Source organism: Sarcophilus harrisii, chromosome 3 (assembly GCF_902635505.1).
Source record: "Sarcophilus harrisii chromosome 3, mSarHar1.11, whole genome shotgun sequence".
In the NCBI taxonomy this organism is placed as follows: Eukaryota; Metazoa; Chordata; class Mammalia; order Dasyuromorphia; family Dasyuridae; genus Sarcophilus; species Sarcophilus harrisii.
In genome coordinates, this window is record NC_045428.1 from 73,010,299 (window position 1) to 73,034,528 (window position 24,230).

At 32.5% G+C, this 24,230-nt stretch overlaps 1 protein-coding gene across 6 annotated transcripts in view; it reads left to right on the plus strand.

Annotated features, from left to right (window-relative positions):
- Positions 1 to 24,230, plus strand: part of KANSL1L (KAT8 regulatory NSL complex subunit 1 like) — a 160,925-nt gene that overhangs the window by 41,948 nt on the left and 94,747 nt on the right. For 5 of the 6 annotated variants that reach the window (XM_031958116.1, XM_031958115.1, XM_031958114.1 and 2 more), the window contains exons 3-4: positions 16,151 to 16,348; positions 23,195 to 23,316. In XM_031958116.1, coding sequence (XP_031813976.1) covers positions 16,151 to 16,348; positions 23,195 to 23,316 — 320 coding nt within the window. The remainder of the gene's footprint in view (positions 1 to 16,150; positions 16,349 to 23,194; positions 23,317 to 24,230) is intronic. The other variant, XM_031958118.1, reaches the window with a different exon arrangement.

The window sequence follows — 24,230 nt, forward strand, 5'->3', positions numbered from 1 at the left end:
TTTCTTGATTTCCTACTACCAACACATGATTATAGTCTCCTAAGACTGTTCTTCTGATTGTTGAAGCATCCTCTTAATACTTCTTTATCCATTCCCTCTCCCCGGTCCAATCTTCTTCATACTACTTCCATCCAAACTTTCATATCACTGCCAGAATAATTTCTTTTCTTGTATCTCTATTTAATCTTGTCATTCCCCTGTTTAGAATTTTCAGTGACACTTTACTATTTGTCAAGAAAACTCCAGTGCCTTTGCCTAGATTTCTGGATCTTGCTATAAAAGTCTGGTATTGCCAGATTTATTTCATATGACTCCTCTGCAGCTAATCTTTACTCAGAGCAGATGACCTACTCTTTGCTCCCTGAACATATCTTATCTATTGTGTTTGTGTTCATAATGTCATTTGTTCCTGAAATGTCTTCCCTTTTTTCTGGTCCTAACTATCCTTTTAAATTCAATCCACCAGTCATCTTCTTTCTCCATGATGGTCCCAGATGGTAAGGACCTTTTAATGTCATATAGTATTTTGTTTTACAATTCTCTAAGCTACTTAAAATGAAATATTGTATATAATATTTACAAACTTGTGTATTATTCCCCCACTGTAAGCTCTATGACAGCAAATATTATGTTTTATCTAAGCTTTGTATCTGCTCTAATGGTTAGAACAATGATAAATAAACATTTGTTGAATGAATGAATAATTCTCTGTGCTTTGTATGTATAGGAAGGAAAATTTGATCAAAGAGTACATAAAATATTATTTAAAATCTTAAAAAAAAAATCATGTTAGGGACAGCTAGGTGGCGCAGTGGATAGAGCACCAGCCCTGAAGTCAGGAGGACCTGAGTTCAAATTTGACCTCATAACACTTCCTAGCTGTGTGACTCTGGGCAAGTCACTTAACCCCATTTGCCTCAGCAGAAAAACAAAAACAAAACAAAAACAAAAAAAAATCATTTGTTAAGAAAAATATCTACACACTTCGAAAGTATATTTTATGGATGTCAGTTACTTAGAAGTGAATTGTAATAGTTTGAAATAATGGCATAAAATGAAAAGGACTGAGTCTCCTATGAAAAAGGTAGGAGTTCATCCAGATAGAAGAGAATTCCTTGAATTATTAAGTTTGTCTAGGACACGAGGTCTTTGCTGTTCCCTAATTTGCGCGCACACACACACACACACACACACACACACAAGCACGCACATACACATCTATGATATGTAATCAATCACAAGAGTTATAGTTAAAAGGAGAATAACCATTTGACTAGGGAATCCTGAAGTCAAGCTATAGAATAAGTCGTCTTAGTTTATAGTCCTTGAACTTGTTTTAAAATTATATTTCTTCTCTCTAATTTGTTTCCATTGTGATTCTGTCTGTTTTATTTTATGCACTTAAGATGTAGTCATGAGAAAGGATCATTAGGCTTCACCAGACCACTGCCAGAGGGGGATCACTGCACAAGAAAGGGGAAGCCTTCCTGCCATGAAGGAGCTAATGCTCTTTAGCCTGTAAGAAGAGATAGAGGGGGAATTGTAATAGTTGTCTTCAAATAGCTGAAGAGCACTGGTGCAGAACGCTTACTGTGCTTATTCCAAGAGGCCAAATCTAGGGTGAGTGGGTAGAAGTTGCACAGAGGCAGATTTATAAATTGTCACAATTAAAAACTAGATTCAGTTCAGCAGGTCACATTGCTCAAAGCTTTATTAAAACAGCTGGTCAGCTGGAGGAAAAATGTTTCTTTAGGAATTGGCTCCTACTCATAATAGATCTAAGAGAAAAACACTGCATATAAGAGGACATCATTTAAATTGAGACTTTTAAAATATTTCTAAGTTGGAATATTATTGGGTTATAAGAAGAAAGTAAAGAAATTTATAGAGATGACGGACTACTCTTAAGGGCCACCTAGGGGATCAGTTGGATCAGGATACCTTCACCAACTGATTATCACCAACTGGATAAAGAAGAATATAAAAACTAATAGAATATGCACTAGAGTATGTGTTTCCTCATTTCAAGCCTAATGAAAATGAAAGAGATGGTTTTAAAATGGAAGTACGTAAACTAAATTGGCTTTCTACAGTTTGATATGAAGAAAAAAATTCTCAACAATTTTAGCTCACCAAAAATGGATTGGACTGTTTGGTGAGTAGTGTAGGTAATCATTGTTGTGTGTATTATAGGGGGAGTTGTTGCTCACATATAGATTGGCCCCGTGGCCTCTGAAGTCAGTCAGTCAGTATTTATTAAGTCCTGCTATAGATCAAGTTGTGTGCTAAGCATCAGAGAATATAGGGAAAGACAAAAAACAGTCCCTACCTCCAAAGAACTTAACAGTCCTATGGGATAGGAGAAGGAGCAAATAAATATGTAACGAGATTGTGTCCAGGATAACTTAGAAGTGATCACCAGAATGACTTAAGAGGGATTGGAGAAGGCTCCCTATAAGAGCTAGGATTTCACTGAGGACTTGAAGGAAACCAGGGAAGCCAGAGATGGAATTGAGAAGGGCGAGCATTCCAAGTAGGAAGATGCCAGCTAGAGACACTGCCTGGAGCTGTTTCTGGAACAGCAAGGAACCCAATATCATTGCATTGAAGATTATGTGATAGGGTGTAAGACTGGGAAAGGAGGATAAAAGTTAAGTTCTGAAGGACTTTGGATTTTGTATTGGATCCTGGAGATGATGAGTCTCTGAAGTTTATTGAGAATGAGGATGACATCAGCACTTGAGGAAAATCACTTTGGAGGATAGACTAGAGTGGGAAATTGGTGGCTGGAAGACCTACGGAGGGCTACTGCAGTTAACAAGGTATGCGGTGAGAAAAGCCTACCCTAGAGTGGTAGCAGTGTCAGAGGAGAGAAAGGAGCACATTCAAGAGATGTTAATTTCCTTAGAAATCTATGTTTTTATTATATAACTATATACCATATTGATGAAATAAATATTTATTGAATCATTTTTTGTTATTAATTTTGAAAGATGTGTGATTTCGTTGAGATTCCAAGATTTTGAAATGGACTTCTTTCTGTTAATAACTTTTTCGATATGATTATCCTAGCCATCTCCTTTACTCTTTGATTCCACAATTCATAGAATTGTTGAAACTCCTCCTCCTCAAGAGCTTTTTTTGTAGGTTATATTTACTACACTAGAAATTAAAACACATAAGTTGCTATAAAAATAGTTTTGACCTCACAGACTCTCAGAAAGGGATTTGGGAGCTTACCCTTCTTTCTGGTTCATAGGTTACACATTGAGGTCCAATGCCCAAATGTGTCCCCTTCTTAAAAAGTCTTTACTTAACTCTTCTATCCCTCAGAGGCTACTGTCCTGTCTCTCTTACCTTTTATTGCCAAATATAGAGGGAAAAAAAATCATTTCCACTCACAAGTTCTAGTTCCTTAGTGCCCTCTCACTTCTCACTTCCTTGTAGTTAAATCCATTGTAAACCCCTCCTTCCCCCCCCCCCTTATTCTGTTGACATTGTTAACTACTGTCTCCTTCTAAATAATTCCTTCTTTGTGCTTTGTTTCCATAAAATTACATTTCATGGTTGTCTTTTGACCTGTCTGATCCTTCTTTCTGAGTGTCAGCTAAATGGTAAAGTAGATTGAGCACCAAGGCTGGAGTCAGGATCTTCTTGAGCTCAGAAACGGCTTCAGACATTTAGCAGTTGTGTGACTCTTGGCAAATCACTAAACCTGTTTGCCTTAGTTTTTTTATCTGTAAAATGTGGATAGTAATAGCACCTTCTTCCCAGGGTGGTTGTGAGGATAAAGTGCCTGGTACACACTAAATTAAATAGTAAGTAAGTAAATGTTAGTTCTTCTTATTGTTGTTGACTAGATTCTTTGCTAGAAAATCATCCAGTTCTTGCCCTCTTTTCTCCCTCTGAATGTTTTGAATATTTCCTCTTCTTAAGTATCATCTTGTTTCAGATGACTCCTAAAGTTGTGTGTTCAAGCCATAATTTTGGTCCTTAATTCAAGTTATTCATCATCGACTGCCTATTGAATGTATCCTTTATGACATTCCCTTGGCACGTAAAACTTAATATGTCTAGAATAGAACTCGTGGCTTTCCCCTTATAAACCTCTTTTCTATTTCTGTCTAGGTCCCTGATGAGTCAGTTTTGACATTTCTTCCTCTCTAATCATTCACTCATTCTTATTCTGTCCCCACAAAATCTATTTTATTTGTTTTTGCACAGCAAAAAGAACGATAAATTTGTACACTGAAGATCTAGGTTTCAAATCTGTGGCTTAAATTTTATTTACCTGCAAAATTAGGGGGTTAGATTAAATGGCCTCTGGTGTCTCTTCCAATTCCAATTTTAATTCTGGTACTATGAAAGATAGTATGATCCCTTTCTTTCCCTTATAGAACCATTGCTCTAATTTAGTCCCTCGTTACCTGTTGTTTGGTTCTCTGTGATAGTGTCTAAATCAGTCTCCCTATGGTCCTTTCTAATCCATCCTTTAGATAGGTGCTATCAGTCCTGACCATATCACTCCTTTTTTTTTTCTAAAGCATTCATTGGCTTTTCTTACAAACTTATTAGTTTGACATTTAAAACCCTAAACAATTTGCTCTTCCTACAACCTCCTATTATTCCTAACTTGGACTCTTTTCACATATTCACTATCCTAGCTAGACTTAACTGATCTTTGAAATTGATCTTTTATCTCCTGTCTCCATACATTTGAATATACTGTTTTTCTTGCTTGAAATATATTTCCTTATCATTTCACACTCAAAATATCTTTGTATTCCTTCAGTATCCAACTCAGGGGTCACCACCTGATGAAGTTACCAGTTAGCAACCTCTTAGCAAAATTAATTGATCCCGGTTTTTCTTTTACTCTTATCTATTTGTATACATGTTGTTTGTCTCCAGTAGAGTATAAATTTCTTGGGGGCGGTTTTCTCTTTTGCTTTTACACCTAGAAGACATTTAATTTCTCTGATCTTTATTGGCTTATTTGTGAAATAGTTGTAAAAATGTTTATAGTATTTAATAAGATTGTTTTGAAGAATTTGCTTTATAAACTTTTAAGTAACATATGTGTGAGTTTTTATTGATTATTATTTTTGTATTAGAGCCTGTTCTTTCTCTCCATTGTACCTTTGATCATGCTATTTCTTGCCCTTCCATCTTGGATATTAAAAACTCATTTAGATTCAGAGCCTAATTCACATGCCACATCCTTTTTGAAATGTTTCCAGATAATGGCTTTCAAGAAATACTTTGTCCAGATTGAGAATGGCCTGTAGAAATTTCCTTTTTTTTTTTTTTTTTTAAAGCATATAATGTCCAACTGTTAGTGTTAAACAGCAATTCAATAGGCATTTATTAAGTGCCTAGTGTATGTTTGGCATGGTGCTAAATACTGGGGAAACATAGAAAGGCAGAGCATAATATCTGCTTTCAAGAATCTCACAATCTAAATAGGAGCAACAACATGTAAAAAAAACTATGTACAAACCAGATATCTTTATATCTCTATACCTATACCTCTAGTTATCTCCCTATTTATTTATTGATTAAATCAGAGACAGTGGACAAAGAAAGGCTTCTTGCAGAGAGATTTTAGCAGAGTGAGACTTGAAGGAAGCCAGGAAAGCCAGTAGCTAGAGAGAGGAAGGGAGAGAATTCCAGAAATGGAAGGTAACTCATGAAAATGTTCAGATTTGGGGGATAGAATGTCTTGTGTGAAGAACAGCAAAGAGAATAGTGTCTCTGGATTCCAGAGTAGGTGAAGGGGAAAAAACTGTTAGAACACTAGGAAGATAGAAATGGTCCATATTATGAAGGGCTTTAAAAACTACAGAGAGATTTTATATTTAATCCTAGAGGTAATAGGGAGCCCCTGAAATTTATTAAATAAGAGGAGTAACATAGTTAGACCTGCATTTTATTGAGATTAATTTAATAATTGAGTGGTGGATGAATGATAGTGGAAAGAGTAGAGTTAGAAGAGTAGAGTTAGTTAGAACATTATTCAGGATTTTGCAATAATCTGGGCATGAAGGGATAAGAGCCAGCACCAGGTTGACCTACAGAAACCTATTAAATTCATAATATACCTAAACTATGGTTTCCTCACAACCCTGTCATCATTAGGCATCTTAGAAAAACGCCTTCTAAGACAGAAGACTTGGGAGTAGTTCTGTTTTTGTGGTCTTAAGAAAAGAAAAAAGGAAGGAAAAGAAGAGTAGGGTGGAATGTAGAAATTTTATTCATGCAATCAAGATACATAAGGAGGGAAGGGTGGGAGTGGAATAGATAACACTTGGAGGAAAAAAGAACATACACACACAGAGTTGAACACAGAATTGCATTCTATTCAACAGGGAAATTGTAGAGAAAGGAATTGATAGTAACAACTATCACAAAGGAGAGGAGAGAATAAGAAGGATGACATATTAAGGTAGGGATTCATGTTAACTGTTCATGGGTGGAATGGGTCAATATAAAAATAAGAATACTAGCTAAACTAATTTAGTTATTCAGTGCTATACTAATCAAGCTATCAAAGGATCACTTTTTAGAGCTGGGGGAAAAAAAACCTAAAATTCATTTGGAGGAACAAAAACTAAGAATCTCAAGGGAAATTTCAAAGAAAAAAAAATCAGGAAGGGAAGGAGCGCCCAGCAGTACTAGATTTACAAAGCAATAATCATCATTAAAATTATTATTAGGATTAGAACTTACTACTTGAGAAAAATTGTTGGGAAAACTGGAAAGCATTCTGCCAGAAATTAGGAATATATCAGTAGCTTATACTATACACAAACACATTTAGTTCTTAAAAGTTTATAAAGTTCTTTAACTCATTTAATTATCACAGAAGCTCTGGAAAGTAGATGCTATTATTATTCCCATTTACAGATGAAGAAATTGGACCACAGAAATTTTAAATGACTTGTCCAGAGTCACACATTTAGGAAGCATATAATGTATGATTGAAACTATACATAATCTACTGTATCATTTACTTACCAGACAGACTCCAGTTAGACTTCAAGTGGATAACTATATAGAGTATGACGCCATAAACAAAGTAGAGAAGCATGAAAGAAATACTCTGCCAGATCTATGTGTAGGGGAAGTGTTAGTGATCAAACAAATGACAGATCATATAAGGTAAAGTGAACAATTTTGATTATATAAAAATCTTTGCATAAACAAAACCAGTGGAGCTAAAAGTACAAGAGAAACATGTAAATGAGAAAAAAATCTTGATAACAAATTTCTGTGATGTAAGTTTTCATTTCCAAGATACATAGGAAACTGGTTCAAATTTTTAAGATTAAGAGCCATTCATTCCCCAGTTAATAAATGCTGAAAGGACATGATTAGATAGTTTCCAGAGGAAGAAATCTGAACTATCAATAGGCATATATAAATGATCTAAATCATTAATAATGAGAGAAACAAAGATTAAAACAATTCTGAAGTTTTACTTCATACTTAGCAGACTTAATGAAAAAGGAAAATGATAAATGCTGGAGGGGCTGTGAGGAAACAGGTACATTAATGTACTGTTGGTGGAGCTATGAATTGACCTACTCATTCTGGAAAACAATTTGGAACTATGTCACCAAAACTACTAAAATGTACATACTTTGAACCAATGATACCCCTTCTACATATATACCATCTTTAAAGAGATCAAGAAAGAAGAACAACAAAATATATTCAGTAATATTTATAGCAACATTTTTGTGCTGGTAAAGAATTGAAAACTGAAAGGGGTGCTCATCAATTGGGGAATATTAGGACAATTTATAGTATATGAATATGATAAAATACTATTGTATTTTATGAAATGGTGAAGGGGTTGATTTAAGAGAAACCTGAGAAGACTTATATGAATTCATGCTGAGTAAAGGGTATAGAACCAATCAATTTATAAAATAACAATATTGTAAAGACAAACAACTTGGAAAAACTTAGAAATGCTAATCAATTCCAAAATCAGCTATAATTCCAGAGGACTCATATTGAAACATTCTATCCTTACCTCTTGACAGAAAGTGCAGATCAAAACTTCATTGTCGTTGTTTACTTGAAAATTACTAATGTAAAAATTGTTTCTTGACTATGCATCTTTCTAACAGTTTTGGTTTTGTTTTCTTCTTTGGTATAAGATGAAAGGGAAGTGGGAGAGAAGATGGATTTTTATTAATTGAAAAAATTCAAGAAAATAAAAAATAATAACAAACTAATTAATTAGTTAATTCATGTAATAATAACCATAGTATAGAATCTCATTATCATGTATAACATTGCTTTTTTTGGAATATAGGTCCCAAAAGTATTATAGAACCAGATATTTTAATCACTGCTCAGAAAAGATAAAGATAAAAAAGGCATATATCATCAAATTGCAAAAGGCATTTATGTTAAGAGCAAACATGACAAATTAACCAAGTCATCCCAAAGGATAAATATTTTAGGAGAAGTAAAATAAAGTTTTACTTCATGTAGCAGGTAGTTAGTGTGGCACTCTTATCTTCTTCCATAAAAAAATTGCAGTAGGACAACTCTTAAGGTAAAACAGTTGTCTAAATACATCATTGTCTTCATTTAATATATCTTCAGCATTTTAGAGTTCAAACTTAAAGCTCCTTAAGTAGAGTCACTAATGAGTAGCTAACTGCCTTATGAGAAAAAAAGCTAATATGGGGACTATTAATTAGCACATGGGAGAATTCCTGGGGGTCTGAACACAGTACTTAAAATCTGCACATGTTGTGCATAATCTGTGTGTATAAACGAGGGCTTACATGCCATATAAACTTATTAAAAATTGCTTTACAATTTATAACCTCTGAGTCATAGAATTACACTGGGTTTTTTTGGGGGGGGGTGGGAAAGGAATGCTGTGGGTGTTGAGATCAAGTCTCCCTATTTTTCCCAGTTGGAAATGCAATTTCTTTTTATAGCCCAGATCCTAACATGGGTAATGTAACTGCTCTCTTTCTGACTTCAGTTGGTTTGCCCCCTTTTAAGAAGGCTGGTTGACCCAAGTAGGTGGCACAGCCCTGAAGTTAGGAGGATCTAAGTTCAAATGTAGTCTCCTACACTTAACTCTTCCTAGCTGTGTGATCTTGTGCAAGTCACTTAACCCCAATTGCCTCAGCAGAGAGAGAGAGACAGACAGACAGAGAGACAGACCCAATTAATTGGCTTAACACACTGCACCTCAAACTGCAGACTAATCAGTTTGCATTGACTATCCTAAGTAACTGTAATCTTTAGTAATCATCATAGTAATCACTTAGAAAACCTTGCCATTGTCCTGGCTGTGACTAATAATAAATTACTTAAACACTTAAGGATTTAAAGCATATTCCTCCTAATAATACAATGAGAGATTTAAAAGATATTTTATTTACATTTTACAAATAAGGAAATGAGGCTAGGAGAGGTTAAATGACGTTTTCATGGTTTTATATCTATTATTTGTCTAAGGCAGGATCTGAATCTTGGTCTTTTGATTGCAAATCTCATGCTCTTTGAATTCTTATGTGATGTGAGAGAATCAATTTTTTTTTCATAAATAAAGACTAGATGATTTCTAAAGTTCCTGAAAGCTCTAAAATGAGTTCTTAAAAACCACAAAAAGGTATGACAAAAGTGACAGCAAGTGGCAACAAATTTTCAACTTGATTGTTTTGGTAATCTTGATTTATTATTCATGAAAATAACTTATTTTGTTTTCATGATTATCTGCTAATTGTATTGGAATTAAGGACTGCTTTATTAACTAAGATTGTTAGTTAATATCATACCTCCATTTTATTTCATGTTTTCTGACTTAGTAATTCTAAAAAAGGAAGGACAAATGTAAAATCTTTGCAATTTTTTTAATTGTGAAGTTTGATGTCATTTTACTTGTAGTTCCCTGATGGAGATTACATTTGAAATTACTGTAGTCATTTCTTTTTCCTCAATAGGTCTGTACTCTGATGAGATCTTTAGTCCTAGTGATTTGCTTATTATAAAAGATGAATTGATTGTAATAACATCACAGAGCTAGGGAAGTCTGACAAAGTTCAGACAGAGCAGTGTTGTAAGATTAATTGAAATAAGACAGGTGCAAAGCTTTTAGCTGCAAATTGCATTTGTAGACAGATTTGTCATTTATTTAGTTTAAAGATACTTTTCCCTTGTAAATCCACCTAATAATCATTAAAGATTATTCTTTTTTAAAGAAAGTAAAATAGTAAGAAATTATTTGTATGAATAGAATTTAGATGACTAAAATTAAAAATAATTTGCAAGTGGTCAACAAAGAAGATTATGAGATTCCCAGTTAACTTTAGGACTCTATTATATATATATATATATATATATATCATCAGTGTACTTATTTATCTGGGTTATCTTGCAGGTCTTACTGTGTTCCAGCTCCAGAAATTTTTGCATACCCTCAATACTCTTTATTTTCTGAGTTAGAATAAATTTTTGTGTAGAAATAAATTTATGCATTTTGGTGATAAAAACTTATATATCTCTTTATTTTTTTGCTATAAGCCAGGTATGAGTCTGGCAATTTATTCTATTAAAAAAAAAAAGGCAATATGTTCTTTTTTCTACAAAGTGCGTGATGATCATTTAGCCAGATTTTTATATTCCTTCTCCAGAATTGATACCTTTGATAGTTGCTATGTTGTTTTCTTTGAAGTTAATTAAAACTCCTTATTACCATACTTATATATCTGCATAAGTTTTTGCTTTTTTACTTTTAAAATGGTGACTTTATTTAATTGTGCTACCTCATATTGTATTAAGATCTGTTGCAGTGGAAAAAGAGAAATTCTAGCTAGCATTTATATAGCTCTTGAAGGCTTGCAAAGTGCTTTACAAATGTTATCTCATTTTCTCACAACAACCCTGTAAGGTAAGTGTTATTATTATTATTGTTATTGTTACTATTTTGCAAATGAAAAAATGGAGAATGATAGAGATTAAATGATTTTTCCAGGGTCACACAAGTAGTAAATGTCTGAGGCTGAACTTAAACTTAGGTCTTTCTGATTTTAGTTTCAGCACTCATTCTCTAAACAAAAATATTCCTTGAAATGCTTAGTAAAGTCAATGTGAAGGTAAACTTGGGGTGGAGAGGAAAAAGATTGGTGCAAATGTACTTTTGTATTGAAGAAATAAAAAAGGCCAAACATATATACATATGTATGTATATATACATATATATTCCAAAGGTTCATCTGTATACATTACTGTCATTTTCTTTAAGAAGTGTCAGAAGATGATGCAGATGCATAATAATAGATATCAAATTCAAAAAAATGAAGTAGCATTTGACAGGAAAAATCCCTTATTGACAAGAGTGATTTTGGAATCTTCTGTCTCCTTGTATAGTTTGAGTTATTGATTTAGCAGAACAGAAGTCAAAATCAATAGCATCTTAGAAGAAAAAAAGAAGATGGGATATATATTATATCCATAGTATACAATTATTTTAGTTTAATAAAGTAAGTAATCAACCTTGAGAAATGGAAAATAGATAAGGATATTGATTCCGATTCATCTTTTATTTTCTTGAGAAATTTAATTGATTTAAAAGTTAAAAGTTAAGTAAAGTTAAAAGTAAAAAGTTAAAAGAGACCCCCAAAATCCTGAAATCACTTAAGCCACTAAATAATTGATCCTGCCAAGCATAGACTCCTGATGGACAATGGCAATCAACGCATCTTTAGAATGCAAACTTATTTGACAATCATTGCAGAAGGGAGGATATTACAAACATTATTTCCATACAGAGAGTGAAAAACAAATAAATATAGAAGTCAATAAAAGGTTTGATGTGAGAACCAACCATAAGTTTAATCATTTTCAGGACATTTTTGTTAGAGGATGCTGAGGTTGCAGCAAATATATGTGAACAATTGTCAGAAATGGAAGCATTTTTATTGTGATCTTTTTTTCATTAGCAACAGTATTTGAATTCTGTCATTTTAGTAGCTGAAGGGAGAGGCTGTGGTAATGACATTTTTGAAAATGAACTTAGGAAGGATTGAATTTGGCAAAATCTATCTAGAAGTATGCTGGAAATAACATAATTTTAAAGCATCACAGGATGTCTTATGTTAAATCAAAGAGACAATAAATAGAAAATATTATAAACAAGTATAAGAATTCCCAAAGGGTAACCAAGAGATGCCAAAAATTACTAATGTACTTTCTCATCTCTAGGCCAACTTTTTCATTTTATGGAAATGGACTGTGTAAACATCAAAGTTGTTTTTGAAGAAAGCATGAGAAAAGACCAAATTGATTTCACAGATGATTTTCTATAATTGAACCCATTTTCATTATCAGATAATTTGACAGAAAGATGGACAAAATATAACATCTTACTTTGTCTACTTGTTGATTTAAAAAAAGAAACATTTGACTTGGTAGAACAAAATATAGCCACACATACCTGGAAATTAGATAAGATTTTATGAAAATAATCTTATTCTGTAATCCATTGGTTATTGCTTTCAATCAGGGTATAAAGCAGAAATATATATACATATCTACATGAATAGCCAATGTCACAGATTCTTTATGCAGAGCACAAATAGAAAACAATCTCCCTATTTATGTTTAAGTTGTCTAAATGTTTCTATTTGTACAGGGTATTGTATTATTTTCTTTGAGGTATGAACTATTACAAAGCTTCTTTAGTTAAAGAATTATATAGAGATGTGTATATATATATATTATATTTATATATATATATATATATATATATATTAGTTCATTTGATCCTTACATCTCCATGAAATAGACTGTACAGATATCATTTCAGTTGTACACATGAGCAAAGAAAAAATCAGATTAAATGATTTGCTTATAGTCATATAGCTAGCAAATGTTCCTGATGGTATTTGAACTTGGATTTCTCCTGACTACAAATCCAGCACTGTTTGCATGCAGAAATTATTCTAAACATCAATACTGAGAAACCAAAATGTTTGACAAGTACATTATAAAGTTCTTTCCCCACTTCTCAATAAAGTAAGAAGTGTAAGTATGGTCAATGAATTTTACAGATGAGGAAACAGTTTCTGTGATGTTATTATTGATCTAGGATTGCATAGCTAGTAATTATCAAAATCAGAATTCAAAACTAGTTCTCCAATATTCTTCTACCAAACCAGATTATGACATAATAGTCAAATGGACAACTTATAGAGTTACTTTGTCAGAATGTATTATATGTATATCTTGGACAAGTATTCCATATCAACCATGATCTGATATTAGAATTTAATAAGAAAGAGATCAAACTGGATGGCATTTAGGGAATTTAGAAGTATTTTAAATCATCTCAAACTGCTCACTGCCAGAAAAACCAATTTAAAAAAAAATTTCCTTCTGGCTTCAAAATATCAAGTACAAGTATAACCACACACAAAAAATGAACTGGTTATATAATGGAAGGAATAATAATAATAATAATGAAATGTTAACCTGAGTACTAAATTGATTCTCCAGAAATATTTGGAGAAGTGAAGAAAATCTTCTAGCATATTTATGTGGAACATCAAGGAAGTATTTATGGAAATTTATGGTCAATAAGAAAGTATGCAGGATGGCCCATTATGTGCATCCTGATCCATCTAAATAATGGTTTTTAACCTACCACAGTTATTGGTGTTAAGTGAAGTAATACTTTTGACAGTACTCAGTTACTGTGAAGCACTATATAAATGTAAACTATTTTTATCTATTGTATCCCCTCAGCATCTAAACATTTGAATAATTCAAATGATGAAGAGAATAATTAAATTCAACAAACAGTTTATTGGGCAACTATTACCTGTCATATGTTGGGCATACAAAGACAAACTTGAAATAGTTTCTGATGTCAAGAAACTTACATGCTATTCGCAGATGTGCAGATATAAAATATATTCAAAGTAAATACAAGGTAATTTGGGAGAAGAGGCATCAGCACCTTGGGAGAATCAGGAAGAACCTCCTCTAGAACATGGTGTTTAAGCTGAGCTTTGAAAGAAACAAGGAATCATTCCAAGAGGTAGAAGTGAAGGGTACATTCCAGGTATGAGGAATCATCATTAGTACATGCAAGCAGGAGGTGAAATAATGGATTTGAGGGACAGCTGGTGGTATACTTAGACTGGTGATTGAAGATGTGATTGAAGGATGATAATTGTAGGTAGGTAGTTTGGAAACAGATTATGAAGGCCCCTACTGAGGTAGGGGCCCAGCAGACTGCCTAAAGAGAAGCAAAAGAGTGCATGTAGGAAATAGAGTAAGTCAGAGCTCCTATGGTGATCAGCAATGGTTTGAGCCAGGGAGTGACCTTTGCATTTTCAGTCTGGTGGGAGATAGAGAAACCCAAACATTAAAAATAAAAATGAACATACACACATGTACATGCATGCACAATGGAAAAGATGTGGCAAATGAGAGTAAAAAATTGAGACCCTCTCTGAAATTGTGAAATTGAGGATCTAAAAGGATGGTACCCTCAACAGAAATAGAGCAATTCCAAAGAGACATAAATTTAGGGGAAGATTATTGGTTCTTTTTGCTCATGTTGAATTTGAACTGCTTCTGGGATATATAAATCAAAATATCCAATAGACAGTTGGTGATATAGGTCTGAAGCTTGAGAGAAGAAATAATTGGATGCATAAATATGGAAATTATCCCTACATAGATAATACTTGAATCCATGGGAGCTGATGGTATCATCTAGAGAGAGAATATATTAAGAAAAAGAAGAGGATCCAATACAGAGCTATTATACACAGAGGCTCATGAGTCATAATCCGGGGTCAATTAGTGGAAGTAGGAAAAAAGAGAAAGTAATGTCATGAAAATCCAGATAGGGGAGAGTACCTAGGAAGAGAAGGTAATTAGCAGTATCCAATGATGGAATGAAGTCAAGAAGAATGAGAATAATAAAGGTCAGTCAAATAGAATTTATTATGTGCCAGATATTTTCCAAAGTAAACTTATAGAAAGACCTTTGATTTGTCATTTAAGAGATAGTAACTTTAGAAAGGTTTGTATAGTTAAATTATGACAAAAAATTCATATTGCAGGAGGTTGATCAGTGAGTAAGAGGTCAAGGTCATAGATCTAGAGATGCCATCTCCTCCAAATGCCTTATTTTTTTCAGTTTAGTTAATTGATGCTCAAAGATGTGGGGTGGTTGGCCAAGGTCAGAGAGATTCAGGTTTCAAACTCAGATTCTACAATTCTAGGTTCAATGTTTTTTCTGTTGCACCATGCACCATACTTTCTACTGCAACTAGACAATGATTGTAGACAGCTTTGTCCAGGAGTTTGGGTATAAGAGGGAGAGCAGATATAAGTGCTTACTTACATTCTACTGGCAGAATACAATATTTATTTATTAGTTAATTTTAGGAGAGAGAGTTTTGATAACTAGGAAAAACTTTTCATAGCAGTTGGTCAGAATGAATTTAGCTTTGAAGGAAGCCAAGAATTTTAGATGGTAGTGAGGAAAGCAAGTGTTTCAGCCATTTGGGAAAGCCTTAACAAAGGCATAGAAAAGTAAGAGATGGGGCTAAGTTAAGAGCAGAGCAAGTTTTTTTGGAAGTAAATATGTAACTGTAAAACATTTTAACAATATGTAACTATGTAACATGTTGGAAGAGCTTTAATTATATTTTATTTCAGAGGCAGTAAGGATTCTTGATCAGTCAGGAAAGTGATGTGGTCAGACGTGCGTTGGCAAAATAATTATTAACTTTTCTTTTTTCACTTTTTGGTAGTCATTAGTGTGGTGAATTTTGTCATGTCATGTGTTAGATTTACTTTGCTCATTTTATAAATGAGAGGATAGGACTAGGTATATCTGTAAAGTCACTTTTCAACTGTAAATCCTATATTTGCTGATTATAAAGCAATGAAATAAATTAAACAAATGATAGTCTGATTTCTTTTTCATTACACATTTTAATATATTTCATTTTTTCAAAAACAAATTGTACTCTCCAAATTTTCACTTTCTATTGTTTCAGTATTAAGAAGTCTGAATTTATATGTAATTCTAAAAAACTTATAGAATGAATTTTTGTCCTGAATTGAACTGTGTTTAATTGCTGTTATTTAGGGAACAGTGGTCCTAGAAGAATACCAACTTCCAAAAGATATTTTGAAGAAACAGATACAATTGACAGACCAAGGAACTTTATTAAATATCACAGAGAATTCTCAGGTTCCTCAGGAGAGACAAGATTCTTTACCAGAACAAGATTTTGAAATGTCACCAAGTAGCCCTACACTGCTTCTTCGAAACATAGAAAAACAGGTAAAGTGAAGTAAGAGTAGAATTTCATGTGGACTCATTTTTTTTTTTTTTTTGTAGTTTTGAAAGCATTTAAGTGGACAGCAGTATATTTTTGAATACATGGAATATATAATATACTAATTGTAATTACAGATCACTTCTTATATTACAATTTGGTAAAATTTCCATTTAGCATGTTGCTATAATTCAGATTTCTATAAATCTAAAATATAAATAAATAACAAAAAGCCTCTCTGTTCTTTCATATTGGAAATGAAAATCTATTTTCTTCCATGACACCTCTTATCTCAAACTTTTTTCAGGAAGTAGACCATTTTCTGTACTTCTAATTAATTTTGTCAAAGATTGAATAACCATTTTTCTTATATGAAATACATGTGTGTAAATAGAAAGTTAAAATGTGCCCTCTCTAGGTCTTTTGGTTTGGAGATCTTCCTTGTTTAGAATCTTATCACTAGTAATTCCAGGAATTTCATTTGATCTTAGGCTTTCTTATGCCTCTGTTTTTGAATTAATTTAGTCTTCCCAAGTGGGCCTGTAATCAACTTGGCTTTTTAGGAATTTTCAAGTGTAGACCTATTTTGAACCATAATATACCAAATATAAACTAGAGGGATACAATAGTCATTGCTAGCCATTTGGGAAACTGTTATGGACTCAATATTTGTACATATGATAATTTTCATATGTCAGGAGTTATTTTCCTGACATACCAGATTAGTATTTCAGTTTCTAGTTAAATTAAAAAATAAGTGTATAGGGTACTTATAAGGAAGGGCAGTAGCAAGATATTCTCAAACTTCATATAAATAGCTTGTATAGAAGTAGATCCCCAATTTACCTATAACCAATACATGCTCATAAAATTTATTTGTAAGCCAATTATTTTGAACTACAAATGCATGGCAGCATGGTATAATGGATAGAAAATCGTCCTTGAAGTCAGGAAAATTCAAATTCAGATATACCTCTGAGGAACAACTAGTTGTGTGACCCTATATGACAACCTATAAGTGCCCCAGGTAACTCTCAAGATTGTAAATTGCAGGGAAGTTACTGATGTGCTTTGGTCAAGGAGTTCTTTAAGCCGATCTAAGCAATAAAGTGATTGTACTACATTATAAATAGTTCTTAGTCCATGCAGTAAGTGAAATATATGATAATATAGGAAAGAAGGAATCAGAATTCTTTGTTCTTTCAGGATCTGGAAATATCTATAGGTCGAGTTAGTCAATGGCATTTTCCTACTTCCCTTTATATCTCCCTCTCTTGTTTCCTGGTGCCACCTATTTTCCTAATGCTGCCCAAAGTTACTAGTGTTCATATTTTTATCTCTACCCATGCTTTTGAGATTTCTTCTATTCCTAGATCTATTGTCTTGTAATATTCTGATGATGGAATATTAGGTAGTGAATGGGAAGATATTTGACTGAAATAAAGTCTTGCCTAAGAGTCTGCCCCTACTCCCAACTCTCCAAAATTACTTTTTAAAAAAGTCTCATTTCTTCATCTACTTATAAATAAAGTTTTACTTCAGAGCTACAACTTTTCCTCATAACTTTTCTTATCTTTCTGCTCATCCTACTCATTATCACTTCTCTATGTCCATGTTTCCCCATAACAGAATTTAAGTTTCTTTGAGAGCAAACATTTATTTTGGCTTTATATTTCCCAGTGCTTAGTGTAATGCCTGGCATATAATAGATGTTTAATAAATATTTGCTCAGTAAATGTACGAGATCATTATACAATGACCAATGTTAATGGACAGACTATTAGAGGACCTAGATCATGTCAATATTGACATTCTTACTATAAATTAAATTGGGTTGCTAAAGGTTAGTAGCAGTTAAATGGAAAGATGGTTCACATTCTCTTGGAAGAGGCCAATAAATGAGTCAACAGTTTTTTTAGTTGTTTTTTTTAATCAGATACTCAAAAGACAAGAAGTGATATTTTTTCAATGGATACTTGATCATCTATTACAATACTCAGAATAAATATCTGCAAAAAGACCATCATGACAATAATTTGAGCAACACTATATTTTCTTTCACAAGGAAGAATTTATTAAAATCTTTCAAATAAAGTCAATAATTTAATACTTGATAATTTAAATGAAAAGGACAGTGAAGAACATGTTAGAAAATATGATCGAAGAGTAAGAAGTACAGGGCACCAAAGAATTATAGATTCTGTAAAACTCAAGTCTATATATGATGAATAGTTTCTTCAATATATAAGAGGTTAGAAACACTGAACACCTTGAGTACCAAGTAAAATCACAAAAAATGAAATTGGCTATGTTTTGACAAATAGAAAACAACCTTTTACTTTTTATGTGGCGGTCATATTCCAATTGAACTATCTTTATACTAGCTTCTTGTTGGACAAAGATCAAAATAAAATCCTAGTAAAAGGAAAGAATAAAAATGAGAAGATAATGGCATGCATTTGAGACAACTCCAACCTGACTTCTTTAAACACAGTATCACTATCCTGACCCAAATTGATAAAGAATTAAATCATTCAGAAATTCTGTACACAAATTCTTCATTTTCATTTATATGCCCGTCAATGTCTCAAAATGAGAAATAAATAAGTGGGATATTGATGTAAGCTATCCTCATTTTCTAAGAAACTTTAGCTGATATAAGTCACTTGACAAAGGAAGAGACAAAAAGAAAGTAGAAACCACTTTAATCAATAACTGCTTATCTTTTTTGCCAAGAGAAGTAGAATTTATAAAGTATTATGGACAAAAATAAAAATATCACCTCCTTTTAAAAAAGGAGACATATTGGAGAAAAAAAATTAAAGAAAGCTTAGCAAGAGATCCAACTGAGGCACATTGTCCCAATGACATTTAAGAATAAAATTGGAAAATATTATAGTAGAAGATACCTGGGGATGTTTCTATAACAAATTCTTCTCCCTCTCTTGATGGGAGCTACCATGTTTTGATTCTAGCATCATAGTGTTACTTGAGAAAGTAGAAATGGCACTTTAAAAAACCATAAAGACAGGAAGAACTGGACTGCATCAGAGGTATGCAGAGAAAGTACTTTCTCCCTGCTGGAGAAATTTTCATGTCTTTGAGGGACCTGGTTTTCAAGGTATTTGAAAGTGAAGATTCCCCTCTCCCCACTTACCTCATCCCTATACATACATTTTGTATATATGTGCATTTATTTCCTCCTCTCCACCTATAGACTCTTATGAAGACAAAGATTATCGCACTTTGATTTCAGGAACTAGCAGAGTACCTGGCACATAATAAGTGCTTGATAAATTCTTGTTGATTGATTGACAATGTTTTGATGAGCATCAACCCCTGAAACATTGTAGAAATTACTAAATTTATAATAATTCAAGAAAAACTAAAGCTCATCTTTCAGTTCAGGAAAAACAAATAAGAAAATATAAACTCACATAGAAATGAATCCCACTGGATTTAGAAGACCTCCAACTTAACATTTTTTTTAATGTTGCATTGCATTTTTATTTATTTTGATGAATATCTCCTAATTATATTTAATTACATTTTAATGTGGTTGAGCTAAATTTAACATCCAAGGAAGTACCTGGGGTGAGAAGTTGCTGGAAAAGCAGCACAAAACATTAGAGGGATGTAGAAGCAGACCAGGAGGTGGACTTCTTGTACAGACAGGGAACAGGATAACTTTATGGACAACTTGCAAGCTCTATTATCCATGTACTGTTGAAAAGACATTAGCCCCACTGGTGGAACCCTCACAAGGGATTTACAGGAGGCTGTGAACAACTATTTCAGGGGATGAAAAAGTGTGAACAGGAATCCATACCCCCAGAGGGAACATCTGGATTCCAAACATCAATAAAATGTTATTTTTATTTGTTAATTTTATTTGCTTTCTCTGTGCATAGATTGTTAGAAGGAAGCAGCAGAGAATCATTGTGAGTGACAGAGAAATAAATAGCTAATAACCAGGCATCAATGTGCTGATTAGATAATTGCATATAACTTTACAGGAAAGGAAAAATTATCTATTAGTAATTTGAAAATATATCAAAGCAAAGCATCATTCAGGGATAACTGTAATCTTTAAAGGCAGCTATCTGTAGTGCATAATGAGACAAATGCACAGGGTACTGAATTTGGAGTCAGCAAGGCCTGAGTTCACATCCTGACTTCAAAACAATTACTACTACTAGCTGTCTGACTGGGGGAAAAATTCATTATTTGTAAAATAAGAGTTGTAGACTCAATGGCCTCTACGGGCCCTCCTGGCTCTATATCTATGAACAGTAGAGAAAGGACTTTTATTTTTGTTTTTGTACACCTTGTGCTTAGCCTCTTGTCTTGCATATTGTAGGCATGCAATAAATTATTGAATATATAAAACTTTGGGTAACTCTAGGGTGTGGGTCAGGGAATTCTGTGAGTTGGTTAAATTAATTTTTATTGGAAAATATTCTTAGAAATTTTAAGAAACTATTTTTATGGTCTCCAAATTCACATTTTCATTACATCTGCATATTTGATACTTAGTTTCAGAATAAAATTGGAAAATTTTTTACTCATTTTTTTCTGAAATAAAAAGTTTTTAAAATATTAAATTCATATTGGTTTTTGATTCACTCTTGAATATAGTACATAGATTGAGTTGTATATTTTTTTGGCATGTGCATTTTCCTATACTTACAATTATTTATTTCTTGAATTCACTATTCAAAACTGGATAAATGAAAATTTGTATTATTGGAGGGAGTTTCCCACATCTATGAGTTAACTGATTCATAGAATTATCAAAGCGTATTCTGAATAATTATTAGCTTAATCTCTGTAGAAGAAAATTTCTTAGGTGAGGCTTATGTGTTTGAACTTTTATGTTTCCTTGTTATTCATCCCTACAATTGTTGATATAACAAAGTGACACTGTTAAGACAAAAAGCTGTTATTTTTTCAGTCTAGCTCATTAAACTTTAAGTCTTCTGTGTATGATACATTCTCAGGCCTATATTTCACATGTATGTCTAAGGTCTCTTTTCTCTTTGAGATTCTAATTTTTTGTAGAGGAATAATGATAAGAACTTCTCTTCTTTTGAGAACTATAATCTATTATAGTAAAAGATATATTATTGGAAAGTGGGATTATTTGCTTACCAAGAGATTACAATATAAGAATGATTCAGTGTTCTTCTCTTAAGGTGTTGATAGGAACACCTTCATGACTATATGAGCAAATTTAACTTTTCTTTCATATTCAATAAAATTATAGAATTTTTATTTTTTTATTTTTTCATTTTCTAAATATATGCAAAGATAGTTTACATCATTCAACCTTGCAAAAACACAATTTTCTCTTGCTTTTCCCGCTTCCTCCCTCCGCTAGATAGCAAATATCCAATATATGTTAAATATGTACAATTCTTCTATACATATTTCTACATTTGCCATGCTGCACAAGAAAAATCAGGTCAAAAAGTAAAAAATTGAGGAAGAAAAAAAAGCTAGCAAACAACAAAAAAAAAAATCACAATTTTTTTAAAGCTACAAGAGAGTTAAAGACCATCTTGTAAATTCTTCCATTCTTTAATAACCCCATTTTAAAGATGTAGCTTTCTTTTCTATATCTATGGGATTTGGGGATTTTGTTGGCCTTGTTGGGGGTAGGAGTATAGGGCGGGAGATTGATAATGTTTGCCCATAATATGCTGGATTCATTTAAAATGTTAACATTAAATATGCTTAAATGTGTCAAGATAGAAAGCACAAAATCAAAATTTTAGAGCTAGAAAGAATTCCATGGCTTTTAGTTTATTAAAACCTATATCCTAAAGTACCCCTACTCTGGTTTGATAAGATGAGTGATAAGACTATCATCAGTCTCTGCAAAATCAGTTCCAATGACAGGGTACCCACTAACTTCCGGAGGCAGGCCTTTCTACTTCTGGGTACTTTTTTATTATTTTTTTTAATATAAGGAAGGAAACTATATCTTGCTAAATGGGTACTTTTTACACATAGGAGATTTTTCTTGGGATCAAGCCTAAATTTCCTTTTCTTCAACTTCTACTGATCATTCCTTGTTCAACCCTATGGGGACCAAACAAAGCAAGTATAATCTGTTTTCCAAATGATGCCACTATAACTACTTGAATACAGCTGTCATCTCTGAGCTTTCTCTTTTCCAGACTAAACACCCCCAGTTCCTTTTCCACCTCATAGGGTATGAAAGACCTTTCACCATCATGTTTGTCTAATATAAATTCTCCAGGCTATTAATCCATATCCTTTGAAGGTACTATGTAACTTAGATCTGCATATAATGCTCCAGAGGTATTTTGATTAAGGAAAAGTAGAGAGGCGCTATCACATAATTTTTGGAATTTATGTTTCTCCAAATTGAGTTAAGATTGTATTAACTCTCATAGCTCCCACATCACATTGTTGACTGATTTTTGAGCTTTTAATATACTAAACTCCTCAGATCTTGTTTTTAGCCAAACCACTTTTACTATCTATCACTCTTACTTGAATAGTTGATTTTTTGAGAAAAAAGTCTTCATATACTCTAAATAAAATTAGAATCAACATCAAATGTTTTCTTTTAATCCAGCATAAATGTTTATAGTTATAGAGAACAATAAATGACAATAGCAGAGAAAAGGTAGTAAAAAGGAGATAATATTTTCAGCTGCTTACATTTATGTAAATACATGTGAGAAGATAAAAGTCAGTGTAGGAATTGTAAACATTTTTCTTCTTTGAGGACATTTAAGTGATATCAGATATCTAAAATTTAGATAATATTCACATTCATGAATAGGAATACTAAAAAAGAGTTGACTATTTTCTTACAGAGTGCTCAACTGACCGAAATAATCAACAGTCTGATTGCTCCACTCAACTTGTCTCCTACTTCATCACCTCTTTCTTCTAAGCCCTGTAAACATAAACGACTGACTAATGGCATTTCTAGGAGGTAGGTAATAGTATCATGTTTTTTTTTAAGCCTATTTCTTGTCTTTTTCATTTTATTTTGATTGGGTTTTTTTTTGGCCTACAAAATAATTTGAGCTATCTTGCCCCTTTAACTTTGTGTACTATTAAGGAGAATCTTAATGATTTAGAAATAATTTAGATTAAATCAGGGTTTAACTAATGAATTTGCTCACAGGCCAAATAAAAAGAGGCCTGAGTTTGCCAGTCTGGATTATATTAACCCTTAACGGCATTACAGTTAAACCATTGAAAGGTAAAAGGAGAAATTTCAGGAATGCTTTTGTATTCTAATGAAGAAATTTAATTTAGTATTTGGTATCACATTGTTATGATGACCCTAAATATGGAACTATATTCTGTTTGTGTGTATATATATGTATATATGTGTCTGTACACAAAAACATACGTATGCACATATATTTATGTATTATACAAATGTATATTTTTGTAAAAATGTAGTGTTTTGCAGTTACAAATGATCATTTTTGTATTTTGAAGAAGAAAAAACATCTAGCTTCTTCAACATCTAAGGAATGTATAAATTCTTTAAAGGAGAGTTAATGCCATGAAAAACAATAATAAAGGAAAATTGGTAGATATCTGGAATTTACTATACTAAAAAAACTTTCCAGTTTGACTTTTCAAATTAAATACCAGATTTTGTAATATGCAGTTTGTTTTTTGAAAACAGATATAATAGTTCTACTATAAAATACTTAACATGAAAGGTCTTAAATCATCTGGTAATAAATAATTTGATATTATATTGGTTTATCTCAAAAATGATTAGAATTCAAAATGTCATCTAGTGATCATTATGATTTTTAGAGGCCTTGTGATATATGGAAATGCACTTCCTTTAGATACTTACTAGTTGTATAATCCTTGAAAGGT